Raw genomic sequence first — 19,956 nt, forward strand, 5'->3', positions numbered from 1 at the left:
ATGGTTATCATTCACCCCAGTCCCCCTTTCTCTCTCTGTCTGTCTGAGACAGGGTCTCCCTATGTAGCTCAGGCTGGGCTTGAACTCATGGCCATCCTCCTGCCTCAGCTTCCCAAGTGGTGGGATTATATGGATGTTTCACCAAGCCTGGCTTCACTTTTCATTCAACCAAGACTTCAGTTGTAAAATGAGCCAACAATTCCTCCTTCCCAGAACTGGGTGGACTAAGAAAAGCTGAATGGAAACTTTTTCAGAGCTTAACCCTGCGTCCTGTGGAGAGTAACCTCCTTGCTTGGCTATGAGTGTTTATTTCTAAGATGGAGAACTGTTTGAAGCACTGTGAAGATTCAGAGATAATAAAGGCATAAAATAGCCTCAGTACACGGTAGCTGTTATTGTCCTACTCTGGGGTGGGCGTGCAAAGAGGTTCTTACGCTAGAAAGTTTGCAACCCGATGGCATACGCTGTTGGGCGCTGCTGGGAAACTACCCTCACATAAAAGGAGGCTGTGCTGTGAAGGTAGGCTGCCACAGGAATTAGAAAGCCTAGGTTCCACTTCTAATTTGGTTCTTCTCACGGGGGGAATCTGTTAAAAAAGGGGCCGAGGTGAGCTGGGAAGACCGGGGTGGTCTGAGTCTCAGCATGAGAGCCGGGGTTAAAAGCGCTCAGCTTGGGGCCGAATGCGGTCTCACGGCGAACTACGCCTCCCAGGGTACTCCGCGCGCGCGCGCGCCAGCGCCTTACGCTAACACGTGAAGCCCCCCCTCCCCCCATTACTGGCTCTCGCGAGAGGACGGGCCGCGCCGGCGGTAGTGTTAGCGAGCTGTGGTGGTTGTGGTGGTGGTGGTGGTGGCGGCCGAGACGGCGGCGGCCATTTTGGTGAGGCCTCGGCAGCGGCGGCGGCGGCGGCTCGCTGGGAATAGCGTCTGCCTTCTTTCCAACTCATTGCCCGCGTCTCTGTGCGTGAGAGGAGGCAGTGCAGGCAAGGCGGTGGCAGTAGCCGCGGTCCCCAGGGGAATTTAAAGGCCGTGAAGGCTGCGGCCAAGAGGGGGCCCTCCCCCCTCCTCGGCGGGAGGGGGGGTGGTGCGCACGCCCCCGAGGACGCAGGTAAGGAGAGGGAGAGAAGATGGCGGACGTTTCACAGTTCCCCCGCCCCTGACAGGCGGCTGCGCGCGCATCTTTCCGCCACCGCCTCCCTCCCACCTTCCCGGGGTGCTGCGCGCGCACCTTCAGCCGGGGCCCCGGGGCCGGTGCGCGAGGCTGTCGGCGCGCGCCCATAGAGACAGAGGGGGCCGGAGCCGGCCGGCACTGAGCCCCGGCGCGGCGCTGCTCCCCTCCCGCCCTTCTGCGCACGCGTGCCCGAGCCAGCGAGCCCTGAGAGGACGGACCCAGGTGCGCTCCTGCCCGCCCACCACACCAGTCACTCGGGCGCGCGGAAGGAGGGGGGCGTGGGGCGAGGGTCGGGGCGCGCGCCCACCACGTAAACCGGGGGGCCAGGACCTGGCGACGCGGGCCCTCTCGCGCCGAGCTTCTCGCGGTCTGGTGATGAGGGGGGCTCCTTGGCGGCCGCGGGCCAGGGGCTTCCCGATCCTGCGCCCCTCCTGTGCGTGGGCTTGGGCTCCAGCGGGAGCCCCCGGGCCGTGCGCGTTGCCGGCTCGCTCCGCCCCCGCCGCGCACGCGCGGGCCCCTCCCCCACCTGGCGCGCACGTTGGGTGGGGTGGGAGTCCGGGAGGGGGCGGGGCCATCCTAGGGCTAGTGGCGACTTGGGCAGAGGTCAGGGGTCATGCTGGGTCTGTCTGCCGGGAGGGCTTGGCGGGGGTGGGGAGAGAAAGGCTGGGGTCAAGAGTTCAGGCTTCTTAGATGCAGGTTAGCCGCGATCCTGGGAATTGTGTGGAGGAGGCAGTGAATCAAAGGCGGCCTGCAGTTAAGGAATTTCCTTAAACACTGGGGAAACACTTCCGGGCTCCCTGTGGGTTAACCCTGCTCGTTTCCGGCGCGTGGTTCTTCCCTGTATGGCCATCCTCCCATCTGACTGCTCCTTAGTCTGTGCTGTAGGTCTCAGGTTTAGGGAAGTGTCTGGTGGCGCAGGTACAGGATTCACTTGGTCCTGCCCTGCATCTTGGGGGTAGTTTCTTGTGATTAAATATGTTTGTGGACTTTTCTCGGGGATTCTGTTCTCATTCCGATTGACTCCTCACTTGAAAGAGTAGACTGCTAGACAGCCAGCATGTGTGAATTTCTCGATGTGACAGCTATTTCTACTTTGTTGTTTGCCTTTCATTGTGTGATTGAAGGCTTTTACGTTTAAGCTTTTTAAACTTTTTTGTTTCTTGTCCTACCCCAGCCAGAGTTTAATGTCCATGTTGAATTCTGTCTTCACAAAACATGATTTGCTTGTATTTTCCTGAAAAGTGAGATTTCTACTATTATGGGAACTGATTTGGGTATATTTAAAAGTGTCAAAAAACTGCAGTAAGCCAGGTGTAGTGCATGCCTGTAATTCCAGACTGGGGAGGCTGAGACAGGAAGCTTGCCATTTTGAACCCTAGGGTGCATAGCAAGTTCAAGGCCAGTTTGAGTTATGTAATGAGATCCTGACTCCAAAAACCAACCAACCAAAAGGTTGGAGTAAATCATGAACTCTGATGAATATTGGTAAATACGGATTGATTCCTCACTGCTGGTTTCCTCCCATTCTGTTTATTTTAGGTGTGATTCCCCTCATTACGGCGGCACCGTGGAAGTGCAGACTTTCACAGGGGGTGTGGTCTCAGCTCACACAGGTGAGGGTTCAGATACTTTTTTTTTTTTTTTTTTTTCCTCTCGGTATGGGGAATGGAACTCACGACCTTGTGCTTGCCAGGCAGGCGCTGTGCCGCTGAGCTAAATCCCCAGCCCTCTTCAGATACCATTTTGTGTACTGATGCTAGTGAGGGAAAATATAAGAATGAGACTAATTATAGGTCGATAGTTGTGGAGTTTTGCTTTGAAGAATTACAGTGACACTTTGGTTGTTGAACTCAATTTGTCTCAAATTCTTGTTTGAACTCTGAAAAGTTAAAGAGCTGAACGTAGTTTTCCCATAAAAAATAATGAGAGACTGGACATGGTGGCACATGCCTGTAATCTCAGCACTTGGGAGGCTGAGGCAGGAGGATCCCTGAGTTCTAGGCCAGTCTGGACTATGGAGTGAATTCACAGCCAGCTTGAACTGCATAGGGAGACCCTGTGTCCAAAAAAAAGGAAATAATGAGAAACTGAATAATTGATTCTGAGGCCCGAAAACAACACTTATAAATTAATTTGTCCAGAACCTTAACAGATTTTAAAATTATTTCTTCAACTGTACTGTGGTTGTCACAGTTTTCCTTAGCTTCACTGCTTTCTTCAGAGTTGTCATTATGACATTTTACAGAAACAAAGTCCCAAAAGAAAAGCACAATGACAAAGGTTTTAATGAACTAACAAGCTCTACATATTGTCTGGGTGAGAGTGGCACTTAGACTGAAGCATCACCCTTTTGTGTCCGCAGCAAGATACAGTGTGTGCCTCACTCTCAACCTGTACAGGTTTTTTGTTTTGCTTTGTTTTGTTTTTTGTCTTTTTGAGACAGGGGCTCACTATGCAGTTCAGGCTGGCCTTGAGCTCACTTTGTAGCCCAGGCTGGTCTCGAACTTGGAATGATCCTCCTGCCTCAGCCTCCCGAGTGCTGGGATTACAGGCGTGCACTACCACGCGCAGTTGTACAGGTTTTTTTCAAGTTGGATTTTTCGTTTGACTACAAGCAAAGTTAGGAACACAACAGATTTTTTTCAGACTTTGCTGTTCTAGTAGTGAAAAGTTCCAGCTTGGAGCCCTTCCACACCTGAACCATTCAACAACTGTATAGAAATATGTGCATCTGAACTTTCTGTGGAGGGTTTGATGCCAGTGGTACAGCAACCAAATTGAGGCTGTGGATGGATGAAGATTGGGTCACCTTGGCTCTCTCTACCAGGAAGGGTAACAAGTTCTTGATGGCCAGACGTCGTGGTGTATAACTGTAGTCCCAGCACTGAGAAGGCTGAGGCAGGAGGATTGCTGAAAGTTTCAGGCCAGCTTGGGCCACATAGTTGAGTTCAAGGCCAGCCTGAACTACATAGTGAGACTGTGTCTCAAAAAAAAGTATGTTGAAGCTGGGCTTGGTGGGACATGCCTGTAATCCCAGCACTTGGGAGGCTGAGGCAGGAGGATTGTTGGCAGTTCAAGACCAGCCTGGGCTACGAAGTGAGCTCAAGGCCAGCCTGAACTTCATAGTGAGAGCCTGTCTCAAAAAGATGGGGGGGGGGCAGTATATTGTACTGGCTGCCCTTGAATTCATGTGGCCTAAGCTGGGTTTGAATTTGAGATATCCTTTCTCAGTCTCTTGAAAGCTGGGGATTATAGGTGTGCACCACTATGCCTGATGTATGTAAGTAAACTTGTTTTTTCCATTATGGGTGAATTGAACCCAAGGCTGCTGAGCTGTATATCCCTGGGTCTTATTTTATTTTTATTGTTGCTTTTTTTTTTTTAGTCAGGGTCCTTTTTTTTGTCTTTCTGAAACAGGGTCTCATTATGTAGTTCAGGCTAGTCTTGAACTCACTTTGTAGCCCAGGTTGGCCTTGAACTCAAAAAAACGATGCTCCTGCCTCTACCTCCTGAGTGTTGGGATTACAGGCATGTGCCACCATACCTGGCTGGGTCTTGTTATGTAGTTCAGGCTGGCCTTGAACTCACGGTGATTCTTCTGCTTCAGCCTCCCAAGAGCTGGGATTACAGGCATATGCCACCATGCCTAGTTTATTTATTTCTTTTCTTTTTATTTTGTACCGGGAATTGAACTCAGGACCTTGTGCTTGCCAGGCAGGCGCTTGTGCCTCTGAGCTATATCCCAGGCCCTGGCCCCACCAGTTTCTTTTTCTTTTTCTTTTTCTTTCTTTTTGGACAAGATCCTGCTAAGTTGCCCAAGTGGGACTTGATTTTGCCATTCTTCTGCCTCACTTTCCCTGAGTGCTAGTATTATAGGTGTATACCATTGTGTCTGGCTAGTAAGTGAACTTTTTTTTTGTACTGAAATCAAACTCAGGACCTTGTGCTTGCCAGGCAGGCACTGTGCTGAGTGAACACTTTTTATGGTGTAAAATGTACCAGGTTTGTAAGTAGAGATGGGAATTTTAGAACGCATCAAACAAATACTTGATTTAAATTTTTTTCTTTTCTTTTTTTTTTTTTTTTTTTAAAGAATTCTGTAATCTGGTTTGGTCATGGGTGTTTGTAATCACAGCACCTGCTGGGGATATAGCTCAGCGGCACAAGCACCTGCCTGCAAGCGCAAGGTTCTGAGTTTGATTCCCGGTACCAAAAAAAAAGAAAAAAAAAAAAAAGAGGAAAAAAAGAAACAATATAATCACAGCACCCAGGAAGCTGAGGCAGGAGGATTGCTGAGAGTTTGAGGCCAGCCTGGATTATATAGGGAGACCATGTCTCAAAAAATCAAAAAGAAAAAAAAACTTTAACTTCATTTTTTAAATTTTTACTTTACTTTAGGTGCTCCAGAGGCTGGTGGACCTGAGCGGAGGCTGGGACGCCCTGGTGGGCCCCGGGCCCTGGAAGACGGGTCCCGGTGGCCGGTGGCCCAGAATGAGGCCAGCTCCCAGCATGCCCTGCAGCCGGACGCCAGCCCCTCGGCCTGCAGCAGTGGTAATAAGGACGCAGTCATTCTTCAGGCATCCACTGAGGAGCCTGGGAGTGGGACCATGCAGAGCAGCCCCTCCCCTGCTCATCCTCAGCTCTCAATTCTACAGACACAGGTGTGAAAATGGGAAAGGTTCCTTTTCTGCTTCTGTTTTGTAGGTACTGGGTTTGAGGCAGAAGAAATACGCCAGGTCCTAACTACCTGAGTTGCTGAGTCAGCGGAATCTTTGGTGCTCAGCTGGATTGGACTATTCTCTAAACCCTGTTGGATACTCAAGTTCGACTTGACTTTAGCATTTTATTGATCTCCAACAGTGCAGAAGCTCCTTTCCTAAAAAAGGTTGAAGTGTTTGTATAGTATGTTTTTAAGACTATAGGCTTTGAGACTAGTTCAGCTTCTTTTGGACTGGAAAAGGGTACGACAAGACAAGCATGTAGAGTAGGAGAAAAGCCTGGCTTTTGCAACTGGATAGAGATTGAGTTTTGGATACAGCAGGCTTTTGAAGTATATGCGTATTATTTTTTTTGGAGATAGTGTCTTGTTATGTAGTTTGAGCTGGCCTTGAACTTGAGGTAATCCTCTTGCCTCAGCCTCCTGAGTGTTGGGATTACAGGCTTGCCCCATCAGACCTGGCCCAATGGAGTTAATATTTATAATTTTCCTAACCAGCTGGGAAAATTCGTTTGTTTGGTTTTTTTGTTTTGTTTTCCTTCTGGTACCAGGAATTGAACTCACGACCTTGCGCTTGCCAGGCAGGCACTGTGCCGCTGAGCTAAAGCCCCAGCCACTGAGAATTTGTGATGTATAGTCTTTTGTCATTTAGCTGAGGTATGAATTTGGTGCACTGTGAGACTTGTGTGTTAGAGTGAATTTCATGAGTTTTCTGCTACCTAACTTCTGTTTTTTTTTAAAATTTTTTATTTTATTGTTATTTTTATTTTTTCCGGTTTTTTGGTTTTTCTCTGGTACCAGGAACTGAACTCACGACCTTGCGCTTGCCAGGCAGGCGCTTTTGCTGCTGAGCTAAATCCCCAGCCCCTATTTTTTATTTTTTCCGGTACCGGGAATTGAACTCATTACCTCACACTTGGCAGGCAGGTGCTGTGCCACTGAGCTAAATCCCCAGCCCCTATATATATATATGTATATATATGCGTGTGTATATATATATACACACACACGTATATATAATATGTATATATATACGTATTCATGTATTTATTTTTGTAGTGTATGTATATATAATTTTTTTTTTTTGTACTGGGAATTGAACTCATGACCTCAGGCTTGCCAGGCAAGTGCTTATGCCGCTGAGCTACATCCCTAGCCTTACCTAAATTTTAGTAGGATGTCTGGGATGTAGCTCAGTGGCATAAGTGCCTGCCTGTCAAGCGTGAGGTCCTGAGTTCAATTCTAAATTTTAGTAGGACTTTGTTTTCGACTTACGGTTTATGTATTACCTTGTAAAGTAATATGTAGATATTTTGGAACCATGTCAGTCTCTAACTCTTGCATCCCTAGTGAAGATGTTAGGTGGCTTTTTTCTGGTGTCTGATGAATTTGACAGTAGTTCAGATGTATTGCATAGGTCAGTCTGCCATATTTCCTGGGAATAAGGGGAGAGGCAAGGCGTTGTCTATGTGAGTGAAGTTATTGAAGTCCCGAAAGGGTCACTGAATTTGAAATATTATGGTATAGTAACATTCTTAAATTTATTATTTTTTTATATTAAATTTAGAAAATGTATAGATGTCAGTAGCTTTTACAAGTTAAGCACCTGGTATAAATGTCATCCTATTATCGTAGCACCTTGTTTCTTTTTTTGTCTTTTTTTTTGAGACAGGGTCTTACTATGCAGTTTACGCTGTGCTTGGGCTTACTTTGTAGCCCAGGCTGGCCTTGAACTTGGGAAAATCTTCCCTGCCTCAGCTTCCTGAATGCTGGGATTATAGGTGTACACTACTATGCTTGGCTTTATCATAGTACCTTGTCAGAACTTCATTCTAGGTGTTTGTGTTTGTAAAACCTAGATTGATATCTTATTCTGGAGATTTTTCTTTTGAAAATAGAACTGAATAATATACTTAAAATATGCAGCAAAAAGCTAGCATTAATTTTCTTAATTTTTCTCTTTTCTAGATGGTGTCGGACGGCATGACAGGCAGCAATCCTGTGTCCCCTGCCTCATCTAGTTCCCCGGCCTCTAGTGGGGCAGGTGGCATCTCCCCCCAGCACATAGCTCAAGATTCTTCTCTGGATGGGCCTCCAGGCCCCCCAGATGGTACCACAGTGCCTCTGGAGGGGGTCAGTTTAACCCAGGCTGGTGACCTGGCTAACAAGGGCCCAAAGTGGGAGAAGAGCCATGCTGAAATTGCAGAGCAGGCCAAGCATGTATGTATCATGTGTTATGAAGGGCCATGAGGATTCTTATTTCTTTCCTTCTTTATTGAGACAGGGTCTTGCTATGTAGTTCGGACTGGCCTTGAATTCACTATGTAGCCCAGGCTGGCCATGAACTCACAGGAGTTCTCCTGCTTCAGCCTCTTAAGTGCTGGGATTACAGGCCCCATGGGGATTTTTTTTGATCTCTTTTTTTTGTCTTTTTGAGACAGTGTCTCATTAGCAGTTCAGGCTGACCTCGAGCTCACTTTGTAGCCCAGGCTGATTGTGAACTCGCAGCGATCCTCCTCCTGTCTCAGCCTGCTGAATGCTGGGATTACAGGCATGTGCCACCATGCCTGACTTACTACTGTTTTTGAGTCGGTCTTGCTATATAGTTCAGGCTGGCCTTGAACTCACCATGTAATGTAGGCTGGCCTCAAACTCTGGGTTATTCTCCTACCTCAGTCTCCCAAGTGCTGGGATTATAAGTGTGTGCCACCACGCCTGGCTTTGGGGCCAGTTTTATATCATCTTTGTGAGCAAATCGCTTAAACTCTGAGACAGGGTTGTCTTTTATTTTATTTTACTTTTTTTAATTGTAATTTTAATTTTTTTGTTTTTTTTTCCAGTACTGGGAATGGAACTCACAACCTTGCACTTGCCAGGCAGGCGCTTTGCTGTTGAGCTAAATCCCCAGCCCCTTATTTATTTATTTAGTCTTTTTTTTTTTTTTTTATCTTTCTGAGACAGGGTCTCCCTGTGAAGTTCAGGCTGGTCTGGAGCTCACTTTGTAGCCCAGGCTGGTCTCGAACTCACAACTATCCTTCTGCCTCAGCCTCCCGAGTGCTGGGATTACAGGCGTGCACAACCATGCCTGGCTTTTACCTCGTCTTTTTAAGACAGGGTCTTGCTATGCAGTTCAAGCTGGCCTTGAGCTCACTTTGTAGCCCAGGGTGGTCTCAAACTCGCAACGATCCTCTTGCCCCAGCCTCCGGAGTGCTGGGATTACAGGTGTAGGCCACCATGCCTAGTCTTGATAGAGATTTCTTAAATATGGATATGATGGCATAGTTTTACAGTGGAATACTATGCAGATGATAAATAGGTAGAACTGGGTGTGGTGGTGAACATCTATAATGCTAGCACTTTTTTTTTTTGGTCTTTTTTTTGTTTGTTTGTTTTTTGAGATAGGGGATCACTATGCAGTTCAGGCTGGGCTTGAACTCACTTTGTAGACCAGGCTGGCCTTCAGACACTCAGAACTCTCAGGAACCCTCCTGCCTGAGCCTCCTGAGTGCTGAGATTACAGGCATATGCTACCATGTCCAGCCTGAGACAGGGTCTTGATATGTAGTTCAGTCTAACCTTGAACTCACTATGTAGACTAGCCTGGCCTTCAATTCTTGGCAATCCTCTTGTTTCAGCCTCCATGGAGGAATTACAGGCATGTGCCACCAAACCTAGGTCCTTTTTTTTTTTTTTTTTGAAATGAGATTGTGTTGTCTAGCTTGGCTTTGAATTTATGATCTGCCTCAGCCACCTGAGTAGCCGGAATTACAGGAGTATGCTGTCATACCTAGGTGTCTCATTTTCTTTAAAAATAGAGACAGCCAGTCATGGTGGCACACACCTGTAATCCTAGCACTTGGGAGGTGGAGGCAGGAGGAGGTTTACTGTGTGTTTGAGGCCAGCTTGGGCTACATAGTGAGACCCTGTTTCAGGAAACAAATAAAAATGGAGGTGTCTGCTGTGTGGTTTACTGTGAAATTTTATTTTTTGTCATGTGTTGTTGGATATCGGACTCAGGGTTTTGAGAATTCTAGACAAGCACTGTACCACTGAATTAAACTCATAGCCCTGTTACAACTTCCTGTTTTTTATTTGCAGTACTAGAGATTGAACCAGGGCATTCTCCATCTGAGCTATATCCCCAGCCCTTTTTTGTTCCTTTGAGATAGGGTTTTGCTAAGTTGCATAGGTGGGGCCAAAGATATAGCTCAGTGGCACAGTGCCTGCCTGGCAAACACAAGTCATGAATTCAATTACTGATACCAAAAGAAAAAAAAATTGCTTAGGTGGGCATAGAATTTTGAGTCCTCCTGCTTTAGCCTAGTTCAGTACTAGAATTATAGATGTGTGTCATGTGGCTAGCTTTGTTTTAGTTTCAAGACAAGAGTCTTGCTGTAGTCCAGGCTGGCTTCAAACTCACAGTTCTGCTTTAGCCTTTGCAGTAGCTGAGATTATAAGCAAGTATCATTATGGCCTGATTTGTTGAAAAGAGAAGAGAGGAATTAAGATGTGAATGTTTTGTAAACTGATGCTGTTATGATTTACTCATTTCTACTTAATTTCTATCTTTGGGCCAGGAATGTGAATATCACCTATGACCTTGTTAGAAATGCAGATCTTTTATTTATTTATTTGTTTTATTTATTTATTTTTTTTTGAGTTACGATCTTGCTCTGTGGCCCAGGCTGGTGTTGAACTCACAGCAGTCCTCCTGCCTCAGCCTTCTGAGTGGCAGGATTATAGGTTGAGCCACAATACCTGGCTCTCCCTGCTGTGGTATTGGGGATTAAATCCAGGGCCTTTACTGTGGAACATCCCCAGCAAATTTTCAATGTTTTGAAACACTGGAGATAATTTTGGGTATTTGCTCATGTTTGAGAGCTGCTGTGGCTTTCTTGTTTCCTTTGTCAATGTGGCCATTTAGTTCCTTATCTCATCTCTGTCTGTGTTTTCTCTGATTTTATCAGCAGAGGACAGAAATAATCAGTTCTGAGGGTTGTTACATTTTGTTGAGACAGAGTCTGCCTTTCAGGCTGGCCTTGAATTCACTGTGTACATAGCACAAGACTGGCCTTGAATTTGCGGTGGTCCTCTTACCTCAGCTTCCTGAGTGCTGGGATTATTGGTGTGTGTGTCACCACACCCAACGGTTGATTTAGCTTTTTCCTTATAAATTTGATCAGTGTGGATGTTTTAGTAAAAATGACCACCTTGTTATCTTTTTTGTTATACCTATCCATTGTTAATCTTTTCATGTGTAATTTTTCAATATAGTTCATGTAAAGGTGCATTTTTAGAAAAATACGGGTTTGGTTTTGTTTTGCTTTGTTTTTGATATTGGGGATTGAACCTAGGGCCTTGCATGAATTGGGCATTTTTGCAGTACTGAGCTATATTCTCAGCTGCCCAAAACGGTGTTTCTTTTGGTTTTTTCTAAAAAGTCTGATTTTGCAGTTCAGGCTGGCCTAGAGCTTACTTTGTAGCCCAGGCTGGCCTTGAACTCACAGTAATCCTCCTGCCTCAGCCTCCTGAGTGCTGGGATGACAGGTGTGTCCTACCAAGCCTGGCAAAAAACAGTGTTTCTAAAAACAGATATGTGATTGTATAAATTGGGCTGTGTAGTATATTTCTAAGTTCAATACAGCTTGAACATGTTCTGAGGAAATAGAATTTTATAGTGAAAAGAGCCCTTGTATCTAGTAAGGAAGTGCACGCTGGCTGCTTTTCTAGGAACTCTCCTCAGAGTATGTTTTCCCAAGTCACACCTCCGTCCGTGGAACGTGGAGATCATATGAAGTAGTGGAAAGATGTGGAATGTAGTGCCTGCAGTTCTTAGTCATGTTTTTTGTCTTTTTTTTTTTGTCTTTTTGAGACAGGGTCTTGCTATGCAGTTCAGGCTGGCCTTGAGCTCACTTTGTAGCCCACGCTGGTCTTGAACTCGCAACGATCCTCCTGCCTCAGCCTCCCAAGTGCTGGGATTACAGGCGTGCGCCACCACACCTGGCCCTGATCTTTTTTTTTTTTTTTGTCATCTGAAGAGAATATAATACCCTCTTGCAGGATCAGGATATGGACCAAGTACAAGTAAAAAACAATTGGTCCAGTCAGTGTTCAGGAATTCAGCCATGGCAGTGAGGTGGGGCTTGTGTCTAGAAACTGTTGATGGACCTAAATCTCTTTTATTAGGAAGCTGAGATTGAGACTCGGATTGCTGAGTTGCGGAAAGAGGGTTTCTGGTCACTGAAGCGGCTGCCTAAGGTGCCAGAGCCCCCGCGCCCCAAAGGCCACTGGGACTACCTGTGTGAGGAGATGCAGTGGCTTTCTGCTGACTTTGCTCAGGAGCGCAGATGGAAACGAGGGGTGGCCCGTAAGGTATGTCCTCCCCTATCTGTGTCTTTTCAGGTGTGATTCTCTTTGCTGCACTGGTGGATTTAGTTCAGAAGACTCAGCAGAACAGTGTAGTCATTTTTGATGCTTGTAGCATTTAGAGGAAAGTTCTTTTTTTTTTTTTTTTTTCCTTTTAGAGAAAAGTTCTAATATTCTGGATTGCTTGGCTTGGATTGATTTCTTTGCCTTTGGTTTGGTGGGTAGGAATGTCTGGCTTTGAGTGTTTTCACGCTGGCTCTGTTCCCATAGGTGGTGCGCATGGTGATCCGACATCATGAGGAGCAGAGGCAGAAAGAGGAACGGGCTCGAAGGGAAGAGCAGGCCAAGTTGCGCCGAATTGCTTCCACCATGGCCAAGGATGTCAGGCAGTTCTGGAGCAACGTGGAGAAGGTAAGTAGTTGGGCTTGGGAAAGAGAAAAAGGGCCTTGGGTTAGGGTGGAGGATGGTATGGTAGTAGGAATGATCAGAAGTTTTCCTTGAGGGAGTGAATATATTCAGGCAGCTCTAATGCCATATCTGCTGTGGATGAGATTTTCCTAGCATGGAGTGTTATGAGAAGAAGGTATAGTGGCAATGTGTGGGCCATACCTTTGAGGATTGACCCCTACAGGTCATCTGTCTATTGAAGGGTAGATAGAATGCTTTTCGTTTTTTTGTTTTTGTTTTTTTGGTCTTTTTCAGACAGGATCTCACTATGCAGTTCAGGCTGGCCTGGAGCTTACTTTGTAGCCCAGGCTGGCCTCAAACTCCCAAGGATCCTCTGCCTCAGCCACCCGAGTGCTGGGATTAGAGATATGAACCATCATAGATACAGATTATGCTTTTCCTAAAACACATTTGTTCCATTTATTTGCTGGAATCTGAGCATGCTAGCATAGGGTGTAATCCCAGCATATGGGAGGCTGAGGCAGGTGAGTTGCTATAAGTTTGAGACTAGCCTGTGTTACACAGTGAGAGCAAGGCCAATCTGGGCTATATAACAAGGCCATCTTGGAGGCTGGGGATTTAGCTCAGCAGCACAGCGCCTGCCTGCCAAGCACAAGATCATGAGTTCAATCCCGGTACTGGAAAAAAACCAAAAAAGAAAACAACAACAAGGCCATCTCAAAAAACCAAACTAAAACAGAAGATGAAAACTCACTTTATTTGCTGGAATGCCATCAAAATTCCCATTGCTGAGTTGTAAATATAAAGTATTGTTCTTCAGTATCCATGGAATATCGGCTGCAGGCCTCCCTGTGGGCATCAGAATCTGGGGATGCTCAAGTCGTACATGTAAAATGGTGTATTTATTCATAACCTACACATAACATTACATTATTTCTAGGTTACTTGTACTAATATGATACAATGCTGTGTGAATAGTTGTATTGTTTATGGAATAATGATGAGGAAAAAGGCTTGTATTTGTTTAGCACAGGTGCATTTTATTTTGTTGTTTTTGTCACGCTGGGGATCAAATTCAGGCCTTTGTCCAAGTGCTCTGCCATCAAACTTAGCTGCAGATCTTTGTTTTTTTGTTTGGTACTGGAAATTTATTGTTTTTTGAGATGGGGTCTTGTGTTACACAAGCTGATCTCCTGGACTCAGCCTCAGCCTCCCTAGTAGCTGGGATGATAAGCATGCATTGACACACTGGGCTGCAGTGTGTTCTTCTTTTTTTTTTTTTTTTTGGTGGCAGGAATTGAACTCAGAACCTTGCACTTACCGGGCAGGCGCTTGTGCCACTGAGCTATATCCCCAGCCCTGTTAGAATTTGTTAGTTTATTCATTTATTTTTCTGAGGATGGAGCCCAGGGCCTTGTGCATACTATGTTCTCATTCTAGTGTTGTCCTGTACCTCTAGTCTTTTTTGATCTCAGGTTAGGGCACATCCCTGGCAGTTTTTAATTTTTTTTTGTCTTTTTGAGACAGGGTCTTGCTACGCAGTTCAGGCTGGCCTTAAGCTCACTTTGTAGCCTAGGCTGGCCTCGAACTCACAGTGATCCTCCTGCCTCAGCCTCCTGAGTGCTGGGATTACAGGCATGAGCCACCACGCCTGGCTCCCTGGCAGTTTATTTATGGTCTTTCTGCTGTTGAAAACGGTTTCTTCTCATTTTACCTTAGGAAATACCTCTTGTCCTGTCCTGTCCTGTCCTCCTCTGTCCTCCCCTTCCCTCCCCTTTCATGTTGTTTTTTTGAGACAGAGTCTTACCATGTAGTTCAGGCTGTAGCCCCCGGTGGGTTCCAACTCAGAAATCCTCCTGGGGCCTCAGCCTCCCAAGTGCTGGGATTACAGATGTGCATCATCATGCCTGCCTAATTTTGGGGGGAGGGTGTTTCTGAGATACAGTCTTAACATATACTTCAGGCTGGCCTCAAACTCTCTATGTTGCCTGCCCAGGCTGGCCTGGAACTTGAGGCAGTCCTTCTGCCTCAACCTCCTGAGTGCTGGGATTATAGGTGTGTGCCACCATGTCTGGCTTTTTCATTTTTTGGGAGGCGGGGGGGTTCTGGTACTGGGAATCGAACTCACGAGCTCGCGCTTGCCAGGCAGGCGCTGTGCCACTGAGCTAAATCCCCAGCCCTGGCTTTTTCTTTTCTTTCTTTTTTATTTTGCTGTACTGGAGATCAAACTGAGGACTTTGTGCATGCTAGGCAAGTGCCCTACCACTGAGGTACACCCCTAGCTCCATCTATTTGTTTTTTAAGATCCAACTCCAAATTCATTTTCAAATCATTCCAAGCTGGGACTGGGAAAATAGCTCAGAGTGGCACAGTGCCTGCCTGGGAAGTGCAAGGTCTAATTCCCGTTACCAAAAAACAAACAGACTAATCATTCCAAGCTAATCTTGTTTATCTCTCACCTTTTTTTCCCGTTGTGCTTTCCTCAGAACCACCCTGTCAAACTACCAGTCTCTTAAAATTATTTAGTTCTTCCCTCCTGAATGACCAGCCTCAGGTGTTGCATAAAGGAGGCCTCCCTTATATCTTACTGCTAGGCACGTCTGATTTGAATTTTATTGTCTGATGTTAAATAACTAGCCACTGGTGGTGCAAGTCACCTGATAGGACAGTTTAAGCTGGTGGGAACATGTTAAACGTTGGATAAAAGTATGTAAGGATAAGTAGTTATCTTCGTGACTTATTCCTTTCATGATTATGGCAGGTGGTGCAATTCAAGCAGCAGTCTCGCCTTGAGGAAAAGCGCAAAAAAGCCTTGGATCTGCACCTGGACTTCATTGTGGGTCAGACTGAAAAGTACTCAGACCTTCTGTCGCAGAGCCTCAACCAACCGCTAGCCTCGAGCAAAGCTGGCTCTTCTCCTTGCCTTGGTTCATCCTCAGCTGCCTCCAGTCCTCTACCCTCTGCTTCCAGACTGGATGAGGAAGGTGTGTGTTCTCTTTGGCTCTGTTACTCTTCCCCATGTACCTGTTCCAGAGCTGAAAAACCCACCCTGTGGCTTGCAGGGCCCGTGGACTTTGTGACCTTGTTCTCCTGCTATAGATGGGGACTTCCAACCCCAAGAGGAGGAGGAGGAAGATGATGAGGAGACCATTGAGGTTGAAGAACAACAGGAAGGCAATGATGCAGAGACCCAAAGGCGTGAGATTGAATTGCTTCGACGTGAAGGAGAACTGCCACTGGAAGAGCTGCTCCGTTCCCTCCCTCCTCAGCTGCTGGGAGGGCCTTCAAGCCCCTCTCAGACCACCTTGTCCCATGACAGTGATACCAGAGATGGGCCTGAAGAAAGTGTTGAAGAGGAGCCTTCTCAGGTTTTGGAGGTACAGGCAGGAGAGATGGAGCGGGCTGAGGGTAGGAGCAGAAGGAGAGGTTTAGGTCTTAAGTCCTGAGCACTGAGGTTGACTGTGGTTTTTGAGTCTTCCCTAGTTAAGGAGAGTTGGTCATACTGTCCTTTGGGGATAGCTGGCGAAGAATTTAGTTCTGGCAAGTTGAAGCTTACATTTGGCAGAGTGTCTGATACTGTAGCACAGGAGTACCATAATTTTTTTTTGTGCGTGTGTGTGTAGCGGGGTATACTGGGTATTGAACCCAAGGAGTGCTGAGCTACATCCCTACGCCTTTTTATTTTTATTCATTTGTTTATTTTTCAAATTTTGAGACAGAGTTTCATTAAGTTTCCTGGCCTGGCCTCAGACTTGCAGTCCTCCTGTCTCCTGAGAAGCTGAGATTACAGGGATGTGCCACTGGACCAGCTGTACTTTCCTCTTTAAATTGCTGTGTTATCTTGTTTTGTCTCTTACTTGCTACTTTGGCAAAATGACCCTACTATTCTTTGTCTGGTTTGTAAAATGGGAGCTGGAATGTCACCTTGACGTATTTTATAAGTTTCTGTGCTCTCTTTGTTCATATATCTGGGTGTTGGGGGTCTTTGTTTCATAGCACTTTCACAGGTCCTCCCCTGGGCAGTGGGGCCAGGATTTGGTAGCTGGTGCTGAGAGAAAACCTTGTTTGCATTCTTGCCCTGGTACTATACCAGTGGCAGCTGTCACTCAGTGGGACAGACACTATTTTGTGATTCTTAGTCAACACATCTTCCTGCTTTTTTAACCTTAGGTGTTGCTGGGCGTGGTGGCGCAGCCTATAAGCCCAGCATTTGGGAGGATGAGGCACTTTGAGGGCAGCCTGGGGTACATAGTGAGCTCAAGGCCAGACTGAACCACTTCGCGAGATCCTGTTTCAAAAAACAAAAAACCCTTAGGTGCTCCCACTTTTCATCCCTTTCCATACAGGTAAAGCCCCTACCTTCCTCTGTCACACAGCGCAACAAACAACCTTGGCACCCAGATGAAGATGATGAAGAGTTTACTGCCAATGAGGATGAAGGTGAGGCCTGTTCTCTATCTGGTTGCTCCTTACCCCATGAATTGTTTGGACCTGACCATTCAGACCGTTGTTCCTTTTCTTTCTTGTTTTTAGAGGGTTCTATATCTTTGTCCCCATTGATCCTGTTTCATTCCTTCTTCTAGCTGAGGATGAAGAAGACACCATAGCAGCTGAGGAACAGTTGGAAGGGGACGTGGATCATGCCATGGAGCTGAGTGAATTGGCGCGAGAAGGTGACACTCATCAGATATTTTACTGAGCATCCGCTTGGTGCCCCTTGTGCAGAGTGCCAGGGATAGAGAGATGAATTCGTTCCTGGTGGAACTCATGTCCGATGACAAAGATTAAGACAGGCATTAGACAGGGCATGAATTCCTTTTTTTTTTTTTTTGAGACAGGGTCTCGCTGTGTAGTTCAGGCTGGCGTTGAACTCACTGTGTAGCCCAGGCTGGCCTCTAACTTGAGGTGATCTTTCCTACCTCTGGCTCTTGAGTGCTGAGATTATAGGCATGTGCCACCACTCTCAACGGGTATAAATTTTTTTTTTTTGTACTGGGAATTGAACTCAGGGCACAGATTTTTCAAGAATTTATAAACTAAAATAAAACTTATAAGTAGAAAGTGATGAGTGCTTCTGATGGAAGTTTGGATAAAATGATATGGAAGGATATTGGTGGGCCGGGGATATAGCTCAGCGGCACAGCGTGTGCCCAGCAAGCGTGAGTTCCTGAGTTTGATTCCTGGTACAAAAAAAAAAAAAGATTTGTACCTGGTGGGATGTTGCATACCTGTAAGTGTACTTGTAATCTCAGGGACTGAGGCAGGAGGGTTGCAAATTCAAGGCCAGCTCGGGCAACTTGGTGAGATCCTGCCTCAAAATTAAGTGATAGTTCACCCTTGGGTTCAAGCCCCACTATTGTCCTCTCTCTGAAAAGGATACTGGCAATATCTCACTTGAGTCTTGAAGGTTGACCAGACTGGTAGTGTCCTTTCCAACAGAAAGCTTTACCTGCCATGTGTGTAGCTCAGGTTGTGGGGCTGGTATTGGTAGTTAGTGCTAAAAGTAAAGTCTTTGGCTTCCCCTTCTACCTGGGCATAGTGGTGTTGTCAAAGACCTGGAAAAAATGAAGCAGCACCACTCAGCCCCTCCCCACATTCTCCCCTCCTACCACAACAACCAAAAGCATCTTCATTTCAGGTGAGTTGTCTATGGAGGAGCTACTTCAGCAATATGCAGGAGCCTATGCCTCTGATGCTTCTGCTCCAGGATCTGGGAGTAGTGAAGAAGATGAAGATGAGGAGGTTGAGGCTAACAGCTCTGAATGTGAGCCAGACGGGGCCACAGAAGTTGAAGAGGCTGCTCATGAAGATAGTAGCAGCCAGTCAGGTGATTGTGTGTCCTGAGGCAGGAACTGGGGAGGGCCTGTGTTGGAGGAGCAAGTATGGTGAGCACTAAGCCTTGGTCTTATGATTTAGACTCTGCTGAGGAACAAAGTGAGGATGAAGAAGATGAACATTCAGAAGAGGAAGAAATGAGCGGGAGTTCAGAATCAGAGGAATCAGAGTGTGATGAATCTGAGGATGCCCGATCACAGAGCCAGGCAGATGAGGAAGAGGAGGAAGATGATTTTGGGGTGGAATATTTACTTGCCCGCGATGAAGAACAGAGCGAGGCAGATGGAGGCAGTGGTCCTCCCACCCCAGGGCCCACCACCACTCTAGGTCCTAAGAAAGAAATTACTGACATTGCTGCAGCAGCTGAAAGTCTCCAGCCCAAGGGGTACACCTTGGCTACTACCCAGGTATCCTCAGGCCCCAGCTTCTGCTTTTTTATATCTTAGCTTTCAGGTTTCTAATGAGAATGTCTCAGTTCTACTGTGGTAATTCTCTTTTTTTCCTCTTCCTGGCAGGTGAAGACACCCATACCCCTCCTCCTGCGAGGCCAGCTCCGGGAGTACCAACATATTGGGCTCGATTGGCTGGTTACCATGTATGAGAAGAAACTTAATGGCATTCTTGCAGATGAGATGGGGCTGGGGAAGACTATTCAGACCATCTCCTTGCTTGCTCACTTGGCCTGTGAGAAAGGTAAGTAGGCAGGAGCCTTCCTGGGACATCTCTGCCAACTCTCTGAGTTGTTTTGGTGGTGACTTTACCTATAATAAGGTGAAATACTTTCCTCCATAACTGCTCCTGGAGGATAGTGTGGGTGCCAGGGTTCTTAGGAAGAGCCATTTATAGGAGAGGGTGGTCAGGAAACTAAAATTCACATACCCTTACTATGTCTCATTCCTTTTTTAAACAGGTAACTGGGGTCCCCATTTAATCATTGTTCCTACCAGCGTGATGTTGAACTGGGAGATGGAGTTGAAACGTTGGTGTCCCAGCTTTAAAATCCTTACTTACTATGGAGCCCAGAAAGAGAGGAAGCTCAAGCGGCAGGTTTGATTCTCCATATGGTCACATTAACCCATTGATGTCACATTGTTTTTAGGCCCTTTTCTCAGATGACTTCATTTTCTGTATGTTCTTGTTGCTCCTTTGTTCTGCTGAAAGGTTTTCATTTCTTCTACTGCAATATCTTACCTTGAGGACCTTAGCATGTATTCCCTTTGCCCTGTTTTTCTTTTTATTGCACACTTTTTTTTTCCATCTGGTACTAGGGTTTGAACCCAGAGCCTTTGCACTGAACTGTCTGGGATTTCTTTTTCTTTTCTTTCTTAATTTCTTTCTTTCTTTCTTTCTTTCTTTCTTTCTTTTTTTCTTGAGGTTTTTGAGGTAGGGTCTCACTATATAGTTCAGGGTGGTCTTAAACTCACTATATAGTCCAGGCTGGCCTTGAACTCAGCAGTCTT

At 46.3% G+C, this 19,956-nt stretch overlaps 1 protein-coding gene across 2 annotated transcripts in view; it reads left to right on the forward strand.

The window, feature by feature from the left end:
- Positions 1-778: 778 nt before the first annotated feature.
- Srcap (Snf2-related CREBBP activator protein) overlaps positions 779-19,956 on the forward strand; it is a 47,837-nt gene continuing 28,659 nt past the window's right edge. Inside the window, exons 1-14 of one of the 2 annotated variants that reach the window (XM_005405272.2) lie at positions 779-1,107; positions 2,710-2,783; positions 5,569-5,831; positions 7,856-8,107; positions 12,074-12,259; positions 12,524-12,664; positions 15,423-15,645; positions 15,761-16,038; positions 17,008-17,101; positions 17,245-17,334; positions 18,300-18,488; positions 18,578-18,903; positions 19,012-19,189; positions 19,407-19,543. In XM_005405272.2, coding sequence (XP_005405329.1) covers positions 5,778-5,831; positions 7,856-8,107; positions 12,074-12,259; positions 12,524-12,664; positions 15,423-15,645; positions 15,761-16,038; positions 17,008-17,101; positions 17,245-17,334; positions 18,300-18,488; positions 18,578-18,903; positions 19,012-19,189; positions 19,407-19,543 — 2,148 coding nt within the window. In that variant the 5' untranslated portion in view covers positions 779-1,107; positions 2,710-2,783; positions 5,569-5,777. Of the gene's footprint in view, positions 1,108-1,137; positions 1,393-2,709; positions 2,784-5,568; positions 5,832-7,855; positions 8,108-12,073; positions 12,260-12,523; positions 12,665-15,422; positions 15,646-15,760; positions 16,039-17,007; positions 17,102-17,244; positions 17,335-18,299; positions 18,489-18,577; positions 18,904-19,011; positions 19,190-19,406; positions 19,544-19,956 lie in introns of those variants that run through there. The other variant, XM_005405271.2, reaches the window with a different exon arrangement.

This window comes from Chinchilla lanigera, unplaced genomic scaffold (genome assembly GCF_000276665.1).
Source record: "Chinchilla lanigera isolate Chin_1 unplaced genomic scaffold, ChiLan1.0 scaffold00092, whole genome shotgun sequence".
NCBI lineage: Eukaryota > Metazoa > Chordata > Mammalia > Rodentia > Chinchillidae > Chinchilla > Chinchilla lanigera.